Source organism: Passer domesticus, chromosome 4 (assembly GCF_036417665.1).
Source record: "Passer domesticus isolate bPasDom1 chromosome 4, bPasDom1.hap1, whole genome shotgun sequence".
Taxonomy (NCBI): Eukaryota; Metazoa; Chordata; class Aves; order Passeriformes; family Passeridae; genus Passer; species Passer domesticus.
The window spans coordinates 77,392,960-77,418,538 of record NC_087477.1 but is presented as its reverse complement, the minus strand read 5'-3'; the positions used below and the strand labels follow the sequence as shown (position 1 = coordinate 77,418,538).

At 42.3% G+C, this 25,579-nt stretch overlaps 1 protein-coding gene across 10 annotated transcripts in view; it reads right to left on the bottom strand.

The window, feature by feature from the left end:
- Nucleotides 1-25,579, bottom strand: part of CTBP1 (C-terminal binding protein 1) — a 235,412-nt gene that overhangs the window by 51,629 nt on the left and 158,204 nt on the right. For 2 of the 10 annotated variants that reach the window (XM_064418949.1, XM_064418944.1), the window contains exon 1: nt 13,936-14,170. The exons of 6 other annotated variants lie outside the window; for them this stretch is intronic. Coding sequence is in view for 3 of the 4 variants with exons in the window: in XM_064418944.1 (XP_064275014.1) it covers nt 13,936-13,975 (40 nt within the window). In the remaining variant the exon portion in view is untranslated. Of the gene's footprint in view, nt 1-13,935; nt 14,173-25,579 lie in introns of those variants that run through there. 2 more of the 10 variants (XM_064418946.1, XM_064418945.1) reach the window with 2 other exon arrangements.

Here is a 25,579-nt window from a genome sequence, read left to right as displayed (position 1 = left end):
TTATGGAGGTTTCGTATGAAAGCACTGAGCTACTTTTCAGTGCACATCTTTCATCAGGATTTTTATTTTTTGTCCTTAAGGCCTTGCTTTGCAAGACTTGTTCTGGGGTCCTGCAATCAGTCAGCAAAGCTGGATGCAGAGTGAGGCTGCTGCTACCTGAGTGTTCATTGCAAAATCAGGGACATTAGAAATGAGCAGATATGTATCTGCACAAGAGCAGCTCACATGGCCATGTGCATGTATTTATCTGATGTAATTAAATTTTTCTATGTGTATAAGCAAAATTCAACTTCACAGCTGATAAAGCTGTGCTACCACTAGCAGTATTACAGCAAAAAAGGAAGTTCATAAATAAAATCATTTGATATACAGTCCACACATGTCAATTTTTATAGGGACAAACCAGATTTAAAATTTAAGCAAGAAAACTTAGAAGTACTGAATTAACAAAAAAGCTACTGATCTAAATGTAACTAGTTTCAAGATACTGAAAATGCACACATTTACATGCAATAAAACCAGCAGTTTGAGTATATGTACTTTAAACCTCAAGAAATAAATAACCCCAACTAAAAGGTCCATAAAGCCTGTGTTCTAAATGAATACAAACTGAAGACAGGACAATAAATTGCTGTTTCTTAGTACATCATTATTTTATCAAGCAATAGTGCTTTTCTTCCTATTTAGCACTTAAAAACATATTAAAAGTCATTAGAGGTTTAAAGCAGATAAAAATTATGGTTACAGAAGTGGAAGTTGGAAACACCACTACTAATGCATTTCAGTCCATTTGAATTTTACTGTTTTGTCGCTTTCTGCCTAAGTAGAGAATAGAAAATTACAAGTGCTTGTATCCACCCAACTGACTTCATATTTATGTGAACACAGAGGTTGTTACATGACAATGGGCCTAAACACTGCATGGAAAAATGCAAAGTTCACAGAAAATGATCTTTAGTTTCATTTATGAGCCTCAGTCTGCGTAGGGACTTCACTGACATCAGTGGATGAAAGAAAATAATTATACAGCCATGTTCCAGCTTATCCAGACAGCATGAAAGATTAAGGGTTTCAGACTTTCTTCTTCTGTCTATTCAGAATTAAGTAAGAACTGAATTTTTAAGTGTGACAGTTGCTTGCTGCCCTTTTAAACAGGCATTGATTTTTCTAGGAAAAGCTTTGCCCTTTAAAGGTAATAAGTATATGTATTCTAGTAGAAAAGATCTAAACTGAAAAGTTTTTAAGTCACCAAGATTTTTTTTTAAATAAAAACCATGCTCCCATCACAGCTCAGAAAACTATACAGTAAGCATTCAGGATCCCTTACATTTTTTAGGCCTCACTACATTTCTCCAAACTTTCCCTAAGGCTGGCCAGAGCCAACTGACTGCATTTCTGCAGTTCTTGTACAAGCTGAAAAATGACAATTCAGCTGTGTGGAGGGGTGAGGATTTCTGCATCTTTCTTCATGTATAAACTACTGCTTTTAGGCTTACACACTAAATTCCTGTGTGGGATTCTTATAGGAAAAAAAAAAAAAAAAACTAATAAAAAGAAGAATCTACACACAGGCCCAAGACACTGACTATTCCCAACTGATTAAACTCCATGTGTAAAGTCATGTACGTCACAATTACCTTTGTGGCAAGCCAACTCTTCAGAAACTCCTAAAGTACAAAGATATGAATTCCAACAGGGAAAAATGTATTACAATAAATCCTTATCAATGTGTAATATTACAGAAGATACAAAACAGCAGCAGCAACTGAAAGCTGCCTGTGCTGTGGCTGGCTGACAGTACCTGCACTCCCAGCTCCACTCTTCCCTGACAATTAATTCCTGCTACGTTATGGAAGGATGAGGTGTGACAAAGCTGAGGAAGATGAAAGGTCAGTTCAGCTTCTCACACCTTCACCTCTTTTCATCTATTGTCAAAGGATCTCTTCTGTTCTACAAACACCTTTCTATTTTTTGGAGCCTTCTGAAAGTCAGTTTTATACTGATGACATCGTTTCACTGCCATGGATGAAATCATCCACGGATTTTTCACACAACACTGCCTTGGGCAAGATCTTAAAAGGCAACAGAGCAGAAGACTCCATGTTATTTAAATATGAAGAGAAGAACAATAATGAAATAAAAAATAAATCATTTTCAACAGAGCAACAACTGGAAGGGCAAACAGCAACAATTTCATGTTCAGCAGCACTTCTTAGCCTTGGCCAGCACTGTCTGTTTATATAACTGAAAGAAGGAATGCTGCCCTGAACTTGCCCATTATCCCACAGAAAAGGTATTGTGGGAATGTTAGCTTTTACCTGGCTAACTTCCAGATGCTAGCAGAAAAAAACGCCCTTTTAAAATTTTAGTCAACTGAAAAATACTTGACATTTTTCACATTTTACAATTATTCCAAGTTATGTATAAACTAACACAGGCCTTGAACTAAATCCATATAAAATGGTCATAGTAAGATGATGGACTGCTGTGCAAAAGAAGGAATCGAGGGGCTTCACAGCCAAACCAAACAGCCAGTACTGTATGACTCAACACAAAGCAGGGACATTTCTAGAATAGCAGAAATGTCTGCAATGTCCATAAGAGCACTTGCTGGACAATGAGAGCAAGAACTTAAAAAAAGTGCCATCCCAATTTCAGGAATGCAGCCCGATGCTGTGAAGCTGAGCTGGCAACGTGTGACCAAGATGTTGTTTGAACCCTGCACTCTGTCACACAGGTAACAAGAGGGAAATGCATCCTGCTATGCATCTGATATCGGCATGGGAACCACAGCAGAAACTGCAACACAGAAACATCATAGAATCATTTAGACTGAAAAATACCACCAAGATCATGAAGTGCAACCTGACACTGCCAAGGCATCACTACACAATGTCCCACGTGCCACATCTACAGCTCTTTTAAAAGTATCTCCAAGGACAGTGCCTCTACCACTGCCCTGGGCAGCCTGTTTAAATGTTGACAACCCTCTTCTGTGAAGAAATATTTCCTAATATCCAGTCTAAACCTTATAATGGAGGTGTAAAGGTAAGTAAGGTCTCACCTCAGCCTCCTTTTCTCCAGGATAAAGAAGTGGACACACTTCAGCACCTCAAAGTAGTTTTTATAGTGAGGGGTCCACAGAAACACAGGATTCAAGGTGTGGCCTCACCAGTGCTGAGTACAGAAGGACAGTCAGTGCCCTGGTCCTGCTGATACAGCCCAGGATGTCACTGGCCTTCTTGGCCACCTGGCAACATTGAGGCTCATGTTCAGCCACTCTTGACCAGTACCCCCAGGTCCTTTCCCACTTTCCACCCACTCTGCCCCCAGCCCGGAGCTGCAGGGGGTTGTTGTGACCCAAGGGCAGGAGCTGGCACTTGGCTTTCATGAACCTCAGACTCGCTGATCCATCCTGCCCAGATCCCTCTGCAGAGCCCTCAGGTCCTCCAGCAGGTCAACACTCACACCCAACTCAGTGTCACCTGAGGACTGGCAGAGAGTGCCCTCAACCCCCTCACCAGGTCATCAATAAGAATATTAAATGGAACTGGAGAGAACCAAAGCACAGTAACTGTGGACTTGAGAAGACCCCAATACAAAATGAGCAAAAATCCCCTTTCTGTTTTAAACAGAAGGCATTTTTCTTGCTCTTTTCCATCTGGCACTTCAAGTAGCTGTCTTTACTTAACAGTCATCTTGAAGTTTTTAATAAGTCGTACAATGTGCAAACTCAAACTGAAAGAAATTATCCCTTACTTCTTCTCTTCCAAAGTTCAACTGTTAAGTAAAAATAGCTCCCAATCACATCTCTGCTTTGCATCCCAGCAGGAGCACGGGTACTCAGTGCTGACACACCACTGCCATATTCCAGTGCACAGCACATGGAGCTGCAGCCTCCTCACTCACCAGTGCTCTGCTGGCTCATTTGCATGCGTGTCCTGTCAAGCTAATTGGCAAAATACAACTTCCCCATTCAAATATACAGGAGGGGTTTTTGCTGTTTGAAGAGGAAGAGCTTTAATGGTGGAAATTTTTAATTTGGAGAAAGCAAGCCCTTCAGTCACAGTGGAATGTTTTGCACAGCATTGTGTTCAGTCAAGCCACAGGCTGTGTTTTTAGTAAGTGCATTTACCTTAAGCCAGTTCACAAATGAAAGCTCACTGCCTCCCAAACTGTTTCTGTGTGGTAAAACAAGACACAGAAAGATCGACCACGCACCTACTCAGAGCAGCATTAACTAAAGAATCCTGATTTGGTGTTATTTCCAACAGATCCCAGTGTGCTCTCCCAGGTAATCTCACCATGCACAGAATGCAGAGTGGGTCGGGGCATAGAAAAATTAAGTGAATTATCCCAGGTCACCTCTGAGACTTCTCACAAATGTGACAGAACCACCGTGAGCTTCTGGGTAATTCCACAGACACTTGGGACACCTGCTGCCCTCTCTCTTCTAACTCCCCTGGCAGTAATTAGACCACATTTTCCCTGAAAGTCAGTACCTACACTTGACTTCAGTAGCCAGTATTAAGATTTTTAGCAACCAGAAACTTCTTCTATAACAAAGAAACCAAAAAAACAAAAAAAAAACCACCTAACCAACCATAAAAAAAAAATCCCACTAACTAAAAAACATCATGAACAAACAAAAAACTTCAGGAAGGTGATTCAGTTCTCATGTAGGACATGAAATTCCTAACAGAGGTCCTTCAGTGATGTTCCTTTTATAGAGAGGCACAAATCCCACACAAAGCAGCTGTATTTATGCTCAAGTGTGCTTCAAAACTAGAACACACATGCCTAACAATGTCATTGCAAAGTACAAAGTAATTTGGTTTTCCTGATTCCTAAATATCTTAATGCAAATGTGAAATAAGCCTAGTACACTTAGCCCCACTTCAGTTACTTAAAAAGAGTTCAAACAGGCTTGTACTACCTTAAGTAACTCCATTTAAAATCATACTTAAGTAAACGCAAGCTGTTTCCCAGGTATTATATGGCTTATTCACTCCTTTCACTATGCACTCCTGTGATCAAAGACATTTTAGATGTAACAGGTGAGGTTATTTACTATTTATAAAAACAACCACTGTTTAATATTCTTTTTAGAATCAGTCTTCTAAAATGAAAACTAATTTTATTAATTCTCTTTGAAAATCTGAGAGAGAAGTAGGCAATTTTGACATCATTTTTTCCTGCACAAAAAAAAAGAAAAAATGCCCTTCTGCCAATAAATCTTTAGGGCACTTCAATAGCTGATGGAATTGTGTAAACACTTTAGAATATTCATCATTTCTGTAAGAGAGTATCCCCAGGACAGCAAAAAATCCCAAACTTCATTTTCAATTTCTTGGGAGGCTTTTTTTTTACCCTTGACTATGGGTCTAAGAAAATAGTTTCTATTTATGTATTTGTTAACAGATTTTTTTAAAGCATTTTTTTTAAACAAAGCCACAAAGCTCAGAAAAATCACTAACAGAATTTAACAGACTTAAAAAACAGTTCAGATGGAAGATAGTAGCAAAGTTATGAAAATCAATGCAAAACTGCAATATTCACAGTACTTCAAGTTCTCAATTACTGGCTCCATGCAAGACACTCTTTTGTACTTTCTTAATTCACAGGACTAAGAAAATAAGACTCATGATTTTGGAGAGTTCCCATAATCCTGAGTCTTTCAACTGAGTGGCAGAACTCGTTCCTCAACTGCAATAAGGAAACAAACCAATCTTTGAACAACATTTTGGTAGAAGTGTTATCCTGCAATAACTCAGGTTTAGTGTGGAGGATGCAGCCAGAATCCTTTCGATTTGTGAGCCCACTCCAACTCCCATCAATACCAGCCAGAAGCTGAATAATTCAATGTCCTGCAGGATCCAAATCCGTTAAGACAGGAGAAGTGGTGCCTGCAGCTTGCTGCTCTCCTAATTCCTACTAAAAACCTTTTCTATTTCTTTCTCTAAGGAGATGGTTCACTGCTGAACACACAATGCTGGTTTTAAGTTTTAGATGGCTGCAGGGTGGTCACGAGACAAATGCCAAGAATATTTGCACACCTCTCTATTTACAGTAAGAAGGAAAATCATCTGGATTCAAGGATTCAAAACACAAGATCTTTTGAACAAAGACATGGCAAGACAAAGCCTTGAACAGAAGTCTGCCAAATACAAACAGCACACATAACCAGACCCAAAAGGCAATGTATTGTGAAACCTTTCAATACTACAGGAATTAAGTAAACTTAAAGCTCCCCTGCAATAGTCTCGTCATAGCTAATTTGTGATTTCCTGTACGCTCAGTACCAACAGCACAATGGAGCCTCTATTGTGGGCCTCCTCCCACAAGCTTTTGAAAAATGCAAGACATTCTTTTTATCTGGACTGGCGTGGCTAAAATACATCGAGCTCTACACAGATAAAAGGTCATTTTAGACGCTGCTTCTGCTCATAAAACTAAAAAATAAAAATGTGCTGCCTGGTGGTGCCGAGTTTAAAGTTCACAAAGGAGCAGTGCTGTGGTGGCTAAACTGCTGACCACGGATCTGAGGCAGGGCACATGAAGGAAACCACTTTGGTTTTAGGGCAACAAGAGAAGATTCCACATTGAGAACTCTGCAAATTCAACACAATTCAAATCAGCTTAGAGAGTCTCGCAGGAGCTGGGAAAAATGAATGAAAATTTGACAGAATTCATGGGATTAAGCAACCAGTATTAACGGCACATCTTGACTGAGGGTGAAGGTAGGAAGTCCTTTAGGTGCAAGTAGCTAGTTTATGGAGGTACTAAAAATGGATATTGCATACTCTTTATCTTAAAGGATCCTGAAAGCTAACACAAGCCAACCAAAATGAACAAGATTTTTCTGCTGGTAGCAGAAATGAAAGACAATAATCCTAGCACAGGACAGGCTGGGAAAAAAGCACAACCAGCACAGACAGTATGCAGACACAGTATGCAGGAGAGAATTTGGTGCGGATGCAAAATAAAACCTAAAATGCTGCAGTGGCTTTGATCAGCACCTTAATGACCTTTCTTAGTCAAAAAATAATGTGTTCAAATGGAATTAGCTGCCCAGTTCCAGTCAGCATGGGAACACACACACACAACACTGAATTACTCAAGATCACTTCTCAGTAACCCTGGTTATATGAATGGGAAAATCAACGACATGAGAAAGGCTGTGATACACATTAATACTGTTCACTGAAGCACCAGACACACATTAAGATGGTTGGTAGACCACAAATGTGAAAACGCTCATTACCCGGTTGAAAATAAACAGTTTAACATATCTGGTACAACACATTAAAGTGAAAAAATATTTAAGTATCAGTTTAAGAGTTTGGAGACTGGCTTGTGGTTATCTCTGCTAAACACTTTTGTCCTGCATGACTCTGCAAAGACTGAAGCTATGCACTCAGCAAGAGACAAACTGGCTGCAACCATCTAATGAAATTTGACTCATCTGGGAATTTTGATGAACTGCTCCACACCAACGTTTCTGCTAAGCCATACATTTTCCTTGCAGGATTGAGAGTGCTGCAAATATGCAAAAAGCAACATCAATTTTGGACTGTTTGGCTTAAAATAGAAGGTTAATTCTGAAAATTCATATTCAGGTAAAAATACCACAGAAGCTGATGGAAACTTTGCAATTATAAATTAAAGGCACAGGGATCTGCATCAATGGCACAGTCATTACCGTCTGTCAGCCCCCAGGAGCACCTCTTGCTGACTGTAAGTCTGACTAAGAACTGCCTGGGGCAGCTCTCTCTTCCTACAAACCCTCCTGCACATCAGCCCAATCCAACTGGAGAGCACACATCCTGGTACAGCTCCTTTCTGGCTCATTCTCCCAACTTCTGACTCACCCAAGTGCTATGATGACATTTTGCAGAGTGAAAAAAAATCTCTGTGTAGCAGCAGATGATGAAAATCCCCTGCAGTGCTGCTTCTCTCCTGGCTCTTTTCTGAGCTCTGTGTGAGCACGCTGCAGGACAGCCCTCTGGCCATCCCCCTGCCTGGCTGGGCACACAGGGCTCCATGGCACACAGGGCATGCTCCTGCCACAGGACAGGAACACAGCTTGATGGGAATGCAGCAGGGACAGCCTTGGAGACTCCCACTTGCCATTCCTGCTGTCATCACGTGGCAGTCACAGGATAATTTTCCTATTGATCATGTTTGGAGGGTGGGAGAGAAGAACAATCTGCCACACTGCAGCATCAACAGCAGCAAGCCCAGCTTCCAGAGACTCTGCCATGAGCAAAACTGAAAGCAGGACCGCTCTCTTCTGCTGCCCCAAGAGTTCAGCTTTTCTAAATCACTCTCTGCTGTGGTTAGACCCTGCCCTGACTGCCCAACAGCCTGGGGTGAGGGCCTACATCCCTTCTGCACAAACCCAGACACGTTCAGGTACCTGTGCACCACACTGGGCTGCCCACCGTGGCTTCCCCCACTGCAGACATTTCTCACCTCAGAAGGTCACACGTGAACCAAGCACAGAAGGTGCCAAAGCAACGCCTGCTCCGAAAGGCATGTTCTACATAGCAGTGTGAGAATTCATTGCTATTAAAGCCTTCAGCACATCCTGCCAGGACAGAACTCCCACCCCCCTCATCACAGGGTGTGCCTGTGTCCCACAGCAGAAGATGGAATCTATCAAAAAATACTGGTGCTGTTCAGGAAGACTGTTAGAGCACATCCAACAATGCAGAGTTTTGAACTGCACACAGGAATCTGGAACTGTGACTCAAGTCAAGAAATGCTTCCCTGCTTCCTTCCTTTTTTTTTTTTTTTGTGTGAGTTGGCATCAGAGCTCCCCTAAATAGACCAAAAGGAGAGGAGGGGTAACGTGGTGAGCTCTGGCACACAGGCAGAAAGCGTGAACAACTTTCACTGCAGACTTATGTAACTTTGCTGGTGGTGACACAACTCGCTGAAGGGTGGTTTAGGCACGGATAAGGGACATCCACTGACCTGTAAATAGAACTATTAAAAAATATGACTTGAAATACCTCACATAAAGCAAAATTATATAATCACATTGCCTCGTGGTTTAATGCTGAAACAACAAAGGCTTCATATGCAACAGAAATGAAAGCTTTCTATTAATACCTCAACTTCAGAATTAGCTGAACAATTGTCCCCAGTCCCCAGGGCCAGCTTTTTCTGCTTTCTGCAAAGGATCCCTTCTGGCTGACTACCCTGGAAGGTATACTGCAAAGTTCCTCTAAAAGACCCTTAAGAAAGGTAGGTATAAAAAAAAAGATGAAAATGCAAGGATAAGTAATAGTCATCCAAAATAAATACCAGCATGAAACATGCTATTGTATTAGCTACACTTAGTTCAAAGAAAAAAAAAATCAAACTATGTCAATTTTTAATTATGTTGATTAGAAACAATCTGGATAATTAGTAAATAGAATAATAATATAGGAACCATGATATGTTTGAAATCAAGTGACAAAAATATTCCAGAAGAGAGAACAAGCTCATTCATAATCTTCCTCAGAAATTAATTTCTCATTCTGCTATAACAAATATAAACACTTTGTTTTGCACATCAAAAAACAATTAACCTATTCATCTAAGGCACAGATGTTCTTCAGGAAAGGTTTTTTAAGCATTTTCTTTTTATTTGGTGTTTAATTTTACCTTGTGATTTTTTTAATTATAATTTCATTACTGCTGGAACACCCAGAGGGGTAAAGACCCAGGTTAAGGCAGGCATGCACCCCTGGGCTGTTTTTAGCAGGCAGAGCCTGAGGGTGGGGCTGGGGAATCCAGATCCAGATCTCCCATCCTGACACACCACAGACTGCAGCTGCTGGGTGACACAAACTAGAGGAGCCCAGGGACTGTCTCCTGTTCCTCGAGGAACCAGAGAGGTCTCTGGTCATGTTCAGAAACAATCTGAAGTATTTACCCACTTCAACCACCAAATCAAAGCTGAACAGCAAAGGGCCCCCAAACCGAGTCTAACCTGGGGACTCTCAGCACCTTTTTTGTGTCATGAACAATTTGGGAAGTGCCACCACACGAGGCCACACACCAGTTTCAGTCAGCCAACACCTGGATGCTGCCAGATTCCCAAAACACTCCTGATCACGTGAATCATTTGGGGAGATGGGCTGAGGATCACTGTGCACTGGAAAAGATCCTGTCCTAATCCCAAACCACAACTGGAAGCGCCGCCGAACTTCTCCAGTTCTCCCAGAGGAATACTGGTGAGGGAGCAAAGGGTTACGTTCCGGCAGGAAATGTTAATTTTAGATTTATCTGCAACGCATGCTTTCCTGATCAATTCACAGACTAAAATGAATCATCATCTTTGCTCTTGAGGCAACAGGGGAGAAAGAGACCCAAAACTACAGCTGGGAATTTGTTTTCCCGAGCTGTAAATCCATTGCTCCTGTGTCTGGGAGTGAGAAAGCACGTGCAGCTGAGGAGCTAAGGCTAAAGGGCTCTGTACTACAACTTTTATCCTCACCTAAAATTTTAGGACACGTATTAAAAGTGTAACTTCATCTCTACTCTCACACTAAATAAATAATTATGGGGCCAGGAGGTGAGGGAGCCCCAGAGGAGGCTGCTACACTGCTGCACTGCCAACTGCTCTGGGATTTGAAAGCTTGACACATGCTGGAGTATCACCTCATCAATGTTCCCAGCTGGCTTGGGAGGCAAAAACCTGACTACTGCTCTTAAAGGCAGGTCTCACACACGAGCAGCCAAGTGCTCCAGATAAGCTTCAAGAAATACAGTTATTACAAATGAATGGTACATAAGTCAGAACAAAATGGCAACAAGAACTTTTAGCCCAAAACATCAGCACAGTTTCAAGTTTTAATTCTCTTATCTGAAATCCTGTTGTATTTCAAATAAGAGAATTAAAGATCATGCTGCTTCTCAGCATCTTTGCTCAAAAGACATTAAAATCTATGCCTTTGTACACACTCACTGCTATTCAAACTGCTTTCTAGTAAAATAAGCTTTTTTATTTTTTCCCCCATATTTACAGTATTTACATAAAACAAGGTACTTCGGGAGAATATCAGTTTTCTCCCCCAAAGGGATGACCCTGCCTAGTCAGCAGTCTGCAGTAGATGTTCTTATTTCATAATGAGGGATTGACTTTATGTTTCAAAACATTGGCAAGTGCCCTACTGCATCTGTATGATAGCACTTCACAGTGTGCAGCCCAATCCTAATCTCTCGGATCACACTTTTGGCTAAGAGCTGCAACCCACTCTGTTTACACTGCAAATAAAACAACAGCTCTCAGAAACACAGAGATTAATAAATTGGAGGATAACACATTTCTAACAAAGGGCCAACACTGTTTTATCTTTATGATGCAGAAGGACAAGTCAAGAGGTAACCAAAGTGACAAGCATAAGGGCACCTGCAATTTCTTTTATCATGCCATCAGAACTCCACAGGATGACAAAGTATCTCAGCATATACAATATTTACCAAGAGGAGCTTTCTGCAGGTAGTGCACTGTGTGCTCAGAAGCTGCATGCTCCAGCTATTCCTTAAGTACATATGACAACACTCAACTGCAAAATTCACAAAGGTGGCTGGAGGAGTTTCATTTCAAAATAGCAGTTTCATTGACTAAACTCTTCTACTGAGCATGACTACAGCAGTTATCAGCATTATTACCATTTTATTTGCCAGTTCAGTAGTGAAATAACACATTCCCTGATAAACACTGAATCTGTGTTACTTGGGGGGGGTATTTACAGAAGGACAGAGAACACACCACTGACTGCATCAATTTACACCCTCAATGCCATCAAACAAACACTGAGGAGCTGAATTCACAACCCAAGTATTATTCTATATTAACAATGACAAACATGAGAGAACAATTTATCTCTCCCGCTTTCTCTTATCTATTTATGAATTGCAGCCACCTCATAAACACCCATTTCTTGTCCAGGCTGGGAAAGAGGCAGGTTTGGGGCAGAGGGTTGTTTTGTTTCCTTTTGGTTTGAAATCCACCAGCGAATTGCCAATGGGCAAAATATTTTGTCACTACCTCACTCTGGGGATGGCTGACACAATAATAAACTGAAGAGGATGCTATCTGTCAAACATTAAGGAATTCCAATATTGAAATCTTGCTGCCTTTGGGGGTCAATAAAGAGCAACATTATAAAAGACACTAAAGTTAGCAGTTTGGGCTGCTAATTTTACATGCCTGCTTCACCAACGCTCAGCTAAAAATAGATAAAACAGATAAGAGCACAGAACAAAGAGATGCACTGGACAATTATCTTACTGCTGGCAGTCTAATTTATACCCAGCTTTTTAACCCTTTTTATTTGTACAAGAAACGGATTTTCAAAGTATTATTTAATGCGATCTCAAGATGAAATTATTAAAAAATGTTTTATTTTTCTTAGTATTTTCTTGCTCCCTTCCTAGTGGGACAGAATAACGAGATTTAGAATATTTTAATAAGGGCATCAGGCTACTTGCCAAGGGGCTCGAATACTAACTAAGAATATTTACATCTTTTAAGACCCTGAAGGAGGAATCAGTGCAATGCTCTTGAAACGCGTACACACATCACAAATATGACAGTTAATTTTAATTCACTGAAAAAGAAAGTACTTCAGTTTATTAGGCCTCATTATTTTCAATGAGGCTAAAGGGATGATTATCTTTAGCTGCTCCAATGTGGCCTAAAAGCAAACATTCTTCCTGATGAGGACAACACTTACTAAAATATAAGACACTGTGAAATTGTTCAATTTAAGCTACAACAAGTGAAATTTTAAAAACCAGCACGTTAACAATATTTTCTACCATTATTCTGTCCATCTCGGTTCTGTGACTTAAAACCTGACTTTTGAATTTAATTTTTAGAGGAAAACAAAGCAGCACAGCAGTCTGACTCATATCTACACTGTAAACAGGCTAATTCTATGCTTTGAAGCCTTCTTTTGGTAACATTTGCTTACAAAATGATAATGTTTATAAACAGAATCGACATTCTGTCTCCTTATGTCTGGGGGCAGGAAAAAAAATCACCTTCACATTAACATGACAATTCATGCCCTGCAATTCTGTAGGCATCACCCTGTGCATATTATTCACGCTACCTTAAAAACACCACCATAAATGCATGCTTAAAAAAAAAATAAATAAGAGAAAGAACGAAACAGAAAAATTAAGATTTAGGGTGAAGAGCCTTACCTCTGACACACAACCCGTCCGCAGCTCAGCCAAAACCATCCCACCACCAGCCAGGCCTTAAGCACTTTTTTACAGCAATAAAACGTCGCGTTTAAACTTCCTGTTTATCCAAACACCGGCCCAGCTTTCCCGCAGCTCGGGAGCGAGAGGGGGATCCCAAAACCCCAAAGCTCCTCTGGGGGATCCCAAAGCCCCAAAGCTCCTCTGAGGGATCCCAGCACCCCAAAGCTCCTCTGGGGGATCCCAAAGCTCCTCTGGGGGAACCCAGCACCCCAAAGTTCCTCTGGGGATCCCAGCACCCCAAAGCTCCTCCTGGGGATCCCAACACCCTAAAGCTCCTCTGAGGGATCCCCGCACCCCAAAGCTCCTCTGAGGGATCCCAGCACCCCAAAGCTCACCTGGGGGAACCCCACACCCCAAAGCTCCTCTGGAGGGACCCCACATCCCGAAGCCCTCCGGGGCGCAGCTCCAGCGCCCTGTGAGTTTGGTACTTCGGGACGACTCGCACCCCCCGCCCCTCCGCCTCTCGTTTTTATTTCCCTTTATGTTTTCACCCAAGCAGCCACCGGGCAAAGTTGCGCCGGCGCTGCGGCCGCCGGGGCAGCCCCCAGCCCGCGGCGGGGCCCGGAGCGGCGGTGCCGGGCACACAAAGCGCGGCGGCCGCTCGTGTGTGCCCCCCGCTCCGCCCCGCTCCGCACCGCGGCGAGCAGGCCGGATGGTTACCTAGAGGCAAGCCCTTGTTCAGGAGGTGCGAACTTCCCATGGAGGCGCCGCGCTCCGTCCGCGCCCGCCGCGGGGAGGAGGAAGAGGAGGAGGACGGCGAGGCCGAGGAGGATGCCGGGGGGCAGCGCCGCTCGGAGCCGCCGCGGCAGCCGCGGCATATGGCGGCCGCTCCGTGGGCGCCCCCGAACTGAGCGGCGCCTCGGTGCGCGCCCCCGCCGCCGGGCGCGTCCCCGCCGCCGCCGCGCGCACGCGCGCCCGCCCGCCCCCGCGGGAGGGAGGGGCGGGGTGGGGCGGAGGGGGGGGGGGGCGTGGGGGGGAGCGGCCGCCGCCGCCGCGCCCCCCAGGCTCGATCTCCTGGTTCTAGGCGGGCGCCGAGACGAGCGAGACAGCGGGGCGGGCGAGGCTGGCTCGGCCGCGCGCAGCGAAGCCGGGACCTGCCCTGGGACGCGGTGTCGCCACCGCTTTGTTTTGTTTTGTTTTGTTCCGTTTTGTTCGAACTTGGGCAAAGTTAACGCCGGCTGCCTTCACAGAATGGGTCGTTCTGCAAGGGACCACAGCGGGTCACCGAGTCCAACCTCCCTGCTCCAAGGAGGTTTTCCCAGAGCGCGTGGCTCAGGATTGCCTCCAGACGGGTCTGGAAGGTCTCCAGGGAGGGAGACTCCACACCCCCTCCGGACAATGCCCTCCTGCACGGCAAAGAAGTTCCTCCGCATGTTCAGGGGGAACTTTGCCCATCGCTTTCTGCTCCTGGCATCCCAAAACATCAGCACGGCTGGAGTTCCGGCTAGGGCTGCTCCCTCACGCACTGACAGGAATGAAGCACAGCCCTAACGCTCTAATTTTGCCTGTGGGGAGCGTCAGTGCCTCCTGCGCTCCCCTGATCCGCCCTGAAGAGCCCCAGAACTAAACCCGGCGGTCTCCGCAGGGTCGGCACCGCCGTGAACAGGGGCAGCTCTTAAAAAAAGAGCAGCGACTTGCCCAAAGCCAATGAATCCCAGGGTGATTTCTTCCCCACGTGGCCGCGGTCCCTCGGGGTCACCCCGCGCCCGCCATGCCCTCCCCGCCCCAACAGCGGCGGCGGCGGCCGACGCGAACCAAAGCGCTGGCGGCGCCCCCGCGGCCGCTGGGTCGGCTGACGGCGGCCCCGCCCGGGCGCGGTGAGGGAGCGGCGGCCGCCATGGCCCCGCCGCCTCCTGCCCCGCGGCTTTTCTTCTCCTCAGCGCCCGGAGCTCCGCTCCAGCCCTCCCAGAAACTTTCCCTCTACTGGCACAGCTGCCCCCTTCCTCCTTCCCAGCCGCGGGCGGGAAGCGGAGCCGCGGCCGTTCGCTCGTCCGTCCCCACCCACAGCCCAGCCCAGCCCGGCAGCGAACATCCCTTCTCTGGGCTTTTCCAGAAATAAAACGATCGTTTCCTGTCAGCAAACGGCCCCGGCATCCCTCAGGGATCCGGACCCTCTCGGATAAAGACAGCCACTCCTGGGCAGCAAACAAGAGCCATGCGCTGGGAGAACGGACAGGGCTGTAGATTTTTCCCCGGGTTTTTTGGGAGTTGGTTTGCCTGTGAGGGGAGTATTTGAACCCAGAGGTTATGAAGGGCGGTTTCAGCCGCCGAGTTGTGTGGATTTCAGGAATCAGGGATTTTAGCATACAGCAGCTTGGCTTCAGCTCCCTAATAACTTGTTTTCCCCCATCATTTCCCAGCTACTGTGTCCCTTTCATGTGATTATCCACCGGGATTGGGAGGTAACTCCCAGGACAAGTTTATGCAGCCTCTGACTTATCTTCATTTTCCTCCTGTATTCCTGGGAAAGCCTTTTGTGGCTCAGCACAGACGTCTCAGACATCCCTCAAAGAACAGCTTCCCTAAATTCTCACTGTGCATCACCAGGGCAGCATCTAGCCAAGCGCCTCATGTGGGGTTTGTATAAATAAATTTGGGTTTAATCACTTTAAAGTGGCTAACCACTTTATTGCCATTTATAGATGTTAGCAAAATATAAAAACACATACATATCAAAGCTCTAAGGAGAAAATAATTATTTTTTTCTCCCTCGCTGCTTCAGTTGCCATGTGGCAAAGTATCAGGAATGAGCATTAGGGGGTCAAACACGCTTAAACCACAAGAGAAATATCTGTGAATACCAACATAGATATAAAAATCTCCAGAAAAAAAAAAATTACTAGAGGAAAAGGAAAAAATCAAAAATGAAATTAAGAATTCAGTTGCATTTTTTTGTAGAGAGACATAAACAGATCCAGGCACTGAGACCATGTCCTCGGTGGGGTTACATGACTGGGCAAATGTTTAGATCTGAACTGGAACTGCTGCTTCGGGGAGGGAGGGGAGTGTGGCACAAAATATTATGACAAGGGGAGTGCTCTAAGTGAGGATAAGTTGGCATGATGAACAGATGGAGGATTCAATAACAGGAGGTTATTAATACTGCAGTTTGGTATTCTCTACGCTACTTCATGAAGGGATTCATATGCTTGCTCTTTTTCCTCTTCTGATTGTACACAGACCTAACAAATACACACACTGTAGGTAACACGGGACTCATTCCCTCCTGGCACGCCCATCCCTAGTTCATGCTTCCTGGGAAAACATCGTGGGCTGGATCCTGAGCTGCTGCTGGCTGGACCAACAGCGTTCCCTCCAGCAGCAGCAGGCTGGGTTGCACCTGCTGAAGAAAAGAGGTTATCTGACCCCATCTCCCCAGCCAAAAGGTGTCTGCACCCTGCTCGACAGAATAAACTGTGCAGGCTCTCAGGATGGAAAAGAACATGAAGTAACCCAAGCGAAATTGAAGTTTTCCTTCAGAACACAACGCAGTGCTCTTTCTGCTTCAGAAAACACAGCTCATTTTCCCCCAAATTCAGCCCCCCTCCCCTGCATGGCTGTCAGGGGCCTGGTTTTGGACTGGACATGAGAAAATCCAGGAGCAGAAGAGCTGACTCCAGCCAAGCCTCCAGTTGCCCCCATCTGTTTTGTTTCCAGCTTTCTCCAGCAGGTTGCCTCTGGATCACCTCACATTCAGTCATCTTCAACTTTTACACCATGGCTCACAGAGCTACAATACATCCTTCACAAAGCCTAACAATCCCATCCTCTTACTGCATTTGGGCACTGCTGCTACTGCAATCTCTTTTTTCAACAGCAGTGTAACACAGCTGAGTGTCTTCTGTGCCCTGCACTAAGAATTATGGCATCTTCCAAAGCCCCCAAACTGTTTCTTGGCTTCTTAAGAGTCAGCTGGAGGAGCACATGTGCTGCAGAGCAAATACATTGTTTTAAGTGTATCTGTTAACAGCCACATGTATAATTTAAGTACAAGTTTTATTCCCCTCAGAATGGGCAATCATAAGGGCATGACCTTGGGCTTTCACAAATTCAGTGCATTAGGGTTCACTATCTTTAGCAGATGTGACTTTGAAGATACTGAAAGAGGAAGTTTTACTGTTTTACCCCCTAAGCAATGAGCCAGGATACATGTTGAATGTTTTCTGAGGTTTGACAATTTTCTTACACAAAGATACTGCTATTGTGTGCTTACAGATTTTCTTTGGTTTGTCACAGCCATGAGTGCTGGTTCTTTCATGCCTGATTTTGCTTTGTTATCAAACAGACGTCATTCATTGTAACACTTTTTAAAGCCATAAATTTAAAACCTTTATGCATTTTTAATCAAAATGCAAGATTATGTTTCAATGGAATATCTTAACTTTTGTCAACAGTAAATCTTGCAGATGCTATTACGAGATCCTAGGAGAGATTTATGTCAGAAGAAAAGAATGGTTGGATAAAGCAGGCCCAACACTTAACCTTTATCCTAAAATACATTGTTTAAATGTATAATCAAGCTAAGTCAATTCAATTTATTTAAAATCTGGAAAGAAAACTTTGTTTGGATTTAAATATTTCCTTAATTCTTTCACTTAGATCCTGAGAAGCATTTGTTTATATAACACACAGAGAGATCAGCCTACTTTGACTTTGCAATTGCATATTTCAATTACAGCTTCTTTTTTTTTTTAAGTTATAACTTCCCCTGTGTGCAACTTCCCACTGCAAGAAGTTAATGCTTTCTAGTTCATGTGAAAGTCATTTTGGAGAAAAATCTTCAGCAGGTTTTGAGGGGAAAATGGGAAAAAAAGAATAATTGACTAAAGAGAACCACCTCATCTTTAAGAAATTGTGGTCATTGCAAGCATAAAATAAAATAGAGGACCTTCATGTACTGTTACAAAGAAGATGAAGGATGAAAGTAGTAGATTAAAGTTCCACTTAATGAATATGAAGTTCAGCTGTGTCAAACAATCAAAGTCATTTTGGAAATGCCAAATGTGCATTGCTCCTTTCTCAGATTGGAGCAGCTCTACAAGATCTATGCTGGAAATACAAAGTGAAAAACCTTGTAGTGAGCTGAATGAATGGAAGAATAAATTCCCTTCAAGCCACTGAACACAAAAAACCCTCTCTCTTCTGATGTTATCTGTATTACGTGACTAAGGGATTTTCTTCTTGTTCTCACCCTCTTCATGCAAGTGCTAAAAACATAAGAACCAGGGTGGAATTAAATCCTCCGCATTTTCTGGGTGTCGTGAAGTGAGATTTATTATTTTCCATCTAGTCAGGAGGAGTTACCAGACCATCTCCAGGATGGTCTGTGTTCTGGCTGAAGAGAAAAAGAAGACAGAGATGAACAGCAGAAGAAACATATCAAGAACCATTAGTGGATGTCAGCCATTGTCCATCTGTTCACAGTGGAATAGATCCAGACCTGAAGGAACAATTGCAACCTGCCCCATATGGCTCGCTGCCTTCTGCGCTGGCAGGGCTTCTTTGGGGATTTGACATTGGATGAGGTAAAGGAGAAGCAGCACAATCTGTGCTCCCAGGAATGAACAGCCAATTAACGTGAAAGGACAAAAAATGGGTTAGTGACCCAGGGAAGGTTTTCTCCTCCTCACCTGTCTGAAATCTTGCTCATTCAAACTGTGTAACTGGCATAGCTGAGGGTCCTGCTATTATTGAAATCTTAAAAATTTACATTTAGCTACTAACAAAATTCTGTGGACAGTGGGAATCCCTCAGTTGGTGAGACCACAGATCCAGCTGCCTCCCAAAGTGTTAAAGAAGGCATTTAGAATATATTACACTCACATTCCATTAAAAATTATAATGCACTATGCTTTCAACATAATGAACCAGTGTAACAACATTCTGCATTTACTTTTATAGAACTGCATTATTGAGGAGTAATTTACTTCTCAAGTTTTAAATCACTCTGGGCCTGGTCATGAAGCAAAGTGCTATTTTTTAGATGATTAAGGGAAGTAGTCTCTGGCCTATGCAGAATAGTTATGAAATCTGACTGTCTCTTTAGAATTATAATGAGAAACAGATTCTCTTCATGATGCTGCATTCTGCATGCAAAAAAAAAAATGAGATCCACATATTAAGGCAAACTGAAGGGATCAAAACCTATAAGTCTGTAGTAGATTCAGACTTATAAAATAACCTGTTTGGTGATGGCAATTTCACAGTTAATATAGAAAATAATGAACCATCCAATGGCCTAAACAGAACCAGTGGATGTCCTGAGTGAACTTTCTACTGGAGTGTCTTAACTGGGCTGCAGTGTCATTTGCACTCTACTATCCTCCACCTCCTCTTGAGTTCTAACACACTTGGCATCTTATTTTTATCAAAGTTGCACAACAAGTACCCAGGGAAAAAAACCCAAAAGTTGTATCAGAGATAGTTTTCAAGTTCTCAAACAATTATATTTGCATTTGTGACTGTCATTCATTCACTAGGTGGCACAAAAAGCATCATACTTCCTTGTTTCAAACACACACCACAAGACTGAGGATGCCCTCAAGAAAAACTAAACACATAGGAAATCAAAGCCACATCTCACTAAGAATTTAGCTGGAGACATTGCTCTAAAACTTAGCACAAGTCTTACCCATCTGAAAAACCAGCAAGGACAACAAAGGATGAAAAAAGCACAACAGTGTTACATGAAACTGTCCATTTGCTGCAAAGGACCTTAAGCACAGCCACACACTGGGATTATGGACATTTATGACATTGAAATGAACTCTCCTGCTTTGTCAGATTTACTCAGGATGATGACAAGTTACCAGGCTTGAATTTCATCCTCTTCCAAACTGAGCACTGCTTTGTGCCACCATGAAATACTGCACTGCCAGCATTCCACGATCACCTACTGCTAAGATAAGAGAGTGGTTCATTACTGAGCAAAAAGTGACCTCTAGTGAATCCAGCTCCTGAGGCACACAGCTCCTCCCTGGCCGTCCCTGACTGATCACATCCCCCTCCAATTAAAATCTGGTCGTGCTGCACCCCAACACCAGTCAGCAGCTGCACCCCATCAGTGGAGCACTTCAGGTACCTGCAGTAACCCACACTGCACAGCAGCTGCAACAAGCAACAGAAGGCATTGGCACATTGAAAAAACCTGAACACATGTGCCTCAACAGAGTAAAACCTGCCCACTGATAACTGCTAGATAATTTAATGGACTACAATAAAACATGCAAGCTCTACCTGGAGATTAAAATTATTTAATTTAATTTAAAAAGCACTATATCCAGAAATTTGTGAACAAAATGATAAAAACATCCTATCAAATATGCAAAAATAATACCAATGTCAGTGATCTTTGCACTCTAAGAAAACAGGAAAACTAGGGTAGAGAATCACAGTAAGCAAAGAGATGGGCAGTGAAAATCAATTTCATATTTACAACATACAGAACAATATACAGGCTAGGCAATCCATTACAGTGAATGGTCGATGGTTTTAGACCAGGAAAAAGAAACCAGCAAGGTTTCATGTGTAAAACACATACCCCATTAGCCAAAGAAACATATCCCATGTTCCCTGCCTCCATATACCTGGCGACACTCTAATATTTCTAACCTTCTCCTAATAAATTTATCTTTTCCTAACAAACATCTATCAGAGGTTATTGAGAAGCCCACCTTTTTGCTTTTATTAAACCAAAAGACTCTTGTGCAGCTCTTTTACTTCCTATTCTCAGGACTTAAAGCTGAATAGCTGAAAAGTAAACTGCAACTTATCCCTATGCAAGAGTCCCCAAGATATAATTCAGATCCTGAGACATCAATTAGTGTGAATACAGAGTGATGTGGAAAAAAAATTAAATATATTGAAAACACTCCCTTTGTATAGCTGAATAATGAGAGAGCAGCATGTTCTCCTAGCAGAAAGATCCCACTACTTATATTCATGTAACACAGAATTTCAGTACAGAAGCAAAGGCGATTCAAAGAGGTGATAATCAGTATCAACAGATTTACTGCTCTTTGAGCTGATCTGTGCTGCCAAATACTTACAGACTTACAGACTAAGGCAGCACTGAGCACTACGACAGGATGGTATTATTTAAAGATTAATGGATAAACTTTCCAAAGGCCTTATCATATTACATGAAGAAGATACTGCAGAGAGAACACATCTCATGGAAATGTTTGCTAAATCATTGTCTTTTTAACGGTTCAATTCCTCTGCACAGGAAAACACCATCTGACAGGGATGTTTTGTTGAATTTGTATCACAGCACAGCACAGCTCTGGTCCTACAAGTGTCTTCTGGGAACTCCATCATCTCACAACAACCATTGCTCTCGACACAGCAGGAGCACTGGTGCAATTTTAAACACAGCTCCTGCTGTGCCAGGCAGGCATTGGCAAGGTGGCTGGGCTGACACATCTGCAGCATTTGTGATTCACAGTGGCACTGTGGAAAGCCCACAAAGATTTCACCCTGAGCTATGAACAGAATCGTTTGAGATCACTGACTGAGCCATCAACCCAGCACTGCCAGGGCCACCATTACACCATGTCCCCATGGGCCACATCTACACGTCTATTAAATACCTCCAAGGACAGTGACTCAACCACTGCCATGGGCAGGCTGTTCCAATCCTTGGGCACACATTCCAGCAAGAAATTTTTCCTAATATCCAATCTAAACCTCCCTGGCACAACCTGAGGCCACTTCTTCTTGTCGTGTCACTTGTCCAGGTCCTTCTCTGAGTGAGTCACCCAAAGGAGATGGGGCTGGTCCAGCAGGACCTGCCTTTCCTAAAGCCCAGACTGACAGGGCTGGAGCTCCCAGATCCTCCTCCAGGCCCTTCAGGATGGGTGTGGAATTTGCAAACCTCAGTCCCCTGGGACCTCCCCAGTCAGCCAGGATTGCTGGGAAATGACAGAATGTGGCTCGAAGAGCAAAACAAACAGCATTAAAATAAATTCTGTGACAGTTTTGAAAGGTAAATTTCCTGGAACAGAATATTGAGTACAAGAGGACTTGGAACATTATGTACCTTTTGAAAGCAGTTTCAATTAATGCAGACCATGTTGCATATCTTGTTTTTTTCTTTTTTTTTTTTTCCCATTTATTTCATCAAGACAATTACTTGGTTTCTGAACATATGCTGTCTTTTTCATGAAGCAGGATATCTTATACTGCTTTTATGTAGCAAACTATTATTTTTCACTACATTGATGTGCCATCTGAATTACAAGATCACAAGTAACACAATGAACATTAAAAATCTGCAACACTGATGCAATCAACAATTTTTAAGTTTTCATTTTTATCACACAGTTCCAAGGAAGATCTTAATGTATATAAAGCCTATTTTTTTCCTTCAAATTCTTACGGTTTCTTTGGGTCCTGAATAATTTTATGAACAGCTGAAGAGTCGCTGATATCAGAATACTCTTATTAATTTGTATTATTTTATGTATCTGGAAGAATGATCACAGTACAGGCTTTTACATCACCACAGGAAGAAGAAAGTTCAGCAGACACAGACAAGAAGGGAAATATTTCCATGCAAACAGATTGGGTTCTTAATTAAAATGATTTGATACGCCTTATGAACAGCGCAAGTTATAGCACAGATGATGAAGTTACCTTAGGAAAAATGTACTTTGAATTAACTACTGGAGGCTAAAGACAACTGAGCTGTAATAATAAGTAAATGTATATAGATAAGGTATAAATAATTAATTCTCTTTTCCTGAAAGACCTGGAAACAAATGGGAACACGCTGTGTAAGGCTGTACTGTGCTGATCTCTCACTGAAGTGGCTTCCGAGCCCCGTGACCCAGAAAGGTTAAAGTTTGTGTCTTTCCCAGAGGCTGCACCTCTATGATTAACATTACAGAGACCCCCACATCAGAAAGAACTATCACAAGAGAGGAATGAACAATAATTCATGGAGATAATAAATAGTCTAAGGAGAAAAAAGAAAAACAACCCTACTTTGGTTCAATGAGTATTTTGCAAGTTTTTCCTTTTATGCATCATAAGTGTAACTTTTACTAAATACCAAGTACTGAAGGAGATTATTTGTTCGTTTTTTGAGGTTTTATAATTCCAAGCAGAATTAAATGTTCCCACTCTGTTCCTGAATCTTTCCTGACAAGAGATTTCCAGCTCTACTAAAATCTATGGATGTTTTCAGATGTAGACAGATGTCTGAGAGGCCATGGGCTGAGGTCATCAAACTCATCTCATTTGTGACCTAAGCTGAGTCTCTTGGCTCTCTTAAAAAAAAAAATAAATAAAGGGGGGGCAGGGGGAAGGGAAATGATGGAAGGGAAAGGACACCAAGGAAATTGTTTGCTAATTTATCTACAAATTTTTTCTAGTTAACTTTTAATCTAATAGCACACACACAGTTCAGTAACATAAAGCCAAGATGATGCACATTGAGAAGATATTTAATATATACTTGGTCATCTATCATACACTGCTCCTCACAGCCTAATTATTGTTTATGGCATTATTAGCAGTCAACTGTCTGTTATTTTCTGCACATCTAACCAACCAGATTTTCAAGAACTCACATTTAAATCTCATTTCAAAGGCCATTTTACTGCACTGAGTTAAATTGCTTAAATTTTTATGTATTTTACATAAACCTTCATTTATCAACAAACAGCTCAATTTCCTGGTTCTTGAAACACTCAAAGGAAAAAAAGTACCATGCTGATGCTGACATCATTTTGGCTGCTTAAGGGAAGACAAAATTGGGTCTCTCAAAGCTTCAGGCAAAATACTACAATGGGTAACAAATATTCCTTGTGTATACATGATTGGAACGGCTGTCTCCATTGGGCACTGACTGTACATTGTGGAGCACAGAATGGATTCAGAGAATATTTTATTGTTGGAGTCAGTTCATGTGGACAGGCAGTATTCAAACAGTTTATTTTACAATTGCTGCTACCTGCTCCCTGACCCCAGAGATGCCTTCTTGCCTAAAACAACCATCAAACCTCCAAAACACTGCAGAAATCCACCACGTAAATAAATAAACATATATACTGATGGAACAGGGGTCTATTTAGAAAAAAGAGCAAAGATTCAGTGATGGCAAATTTTCTGAATCTTTTTCCCTGTGATGGCTGCAGGGTAGTCTAAATTTTTACATATAATCCACTGTTAGGATCAACACTGTTTCTGTTCTGCTCTTAAAAAAAAAAAAAAAGGAAAGGAGAAAAGAGGTTTTGCACAGGAGCATTAATAGTTCCACTTGCCCTGTGGCAAATGGGGAAAATATGTCAATGTGAATTACTGTACTGTCTCCATGGATCAAGATTTCTCTTAGTGCTTTCAAAATTCCACTAACAGAAACAATTGCTAAGAGCATTTGCTACTTAGCCTGCTATGCTGGAATCAAATAAGACCCTAGGATCAACTAATGCTAAAATATTATCTTCTATATTGATTTTCTCTCCCTACATTAACTGAAGAAAGAAACAGCTAAATAATTTCAGCTGGAAAGAACAGTCTATTGCTCTCACAAGGACATCCAAAGAACTTAAATAATCAAGATAATTGCAAAATAGATTTTTGAGCAGCTTACACTGCCAGAAATGTAAGAATATCACAGTATACTACTTCTTTCTGACCCAAACAAGTTGTATTATATATTTATGACTCACTGCATGGTTAAATGCAACATCTCTCTCTCCAGAAACCAAGCTCACCCACACAGATGCATTAGAAAAATAATTCTGATTGTGAGCAGTTGTGCATGCACATTCAGATTCTAAGGACCGAGCCAAATATTCATAAATAAATTCCAAGTCCATTTTCTCTACTGGAAGGCTACTTTATGGGGATTTTATGAAATTCTTTTTGTAATATCTTTTTCCTAATACTAGATTATGGTCTCAATTAATTAATAAAGTACAGTTGTTGAAATTCTTGGGCCATTGGTCACATCTGGTATGAAAATTTATTTCTGAGCTTGATCTGGCCAACAAGAACAAACAACAAATGAAATCCAGACACTGTGTACTTACACAGTGTTCATTATTTCTACTAAATAGCAAATTATTTTCATTAGAAATTAATAAACTTAATTCTTATACTACATTCATCACCAGGATTCATAAATATCTAACAAATTCATTTAAGGCAACCATGAAGATGCAACAAATTAGAGCTTTGCAGGATATCCAAGTTAGCACTACTGACATTCTGGTTTAAGAAGTTAGTGCTCCACAAGGCTGATAAAAACAAACACATATTTGAAGGATTATGATCAATTATCTTAGGACACATTTGT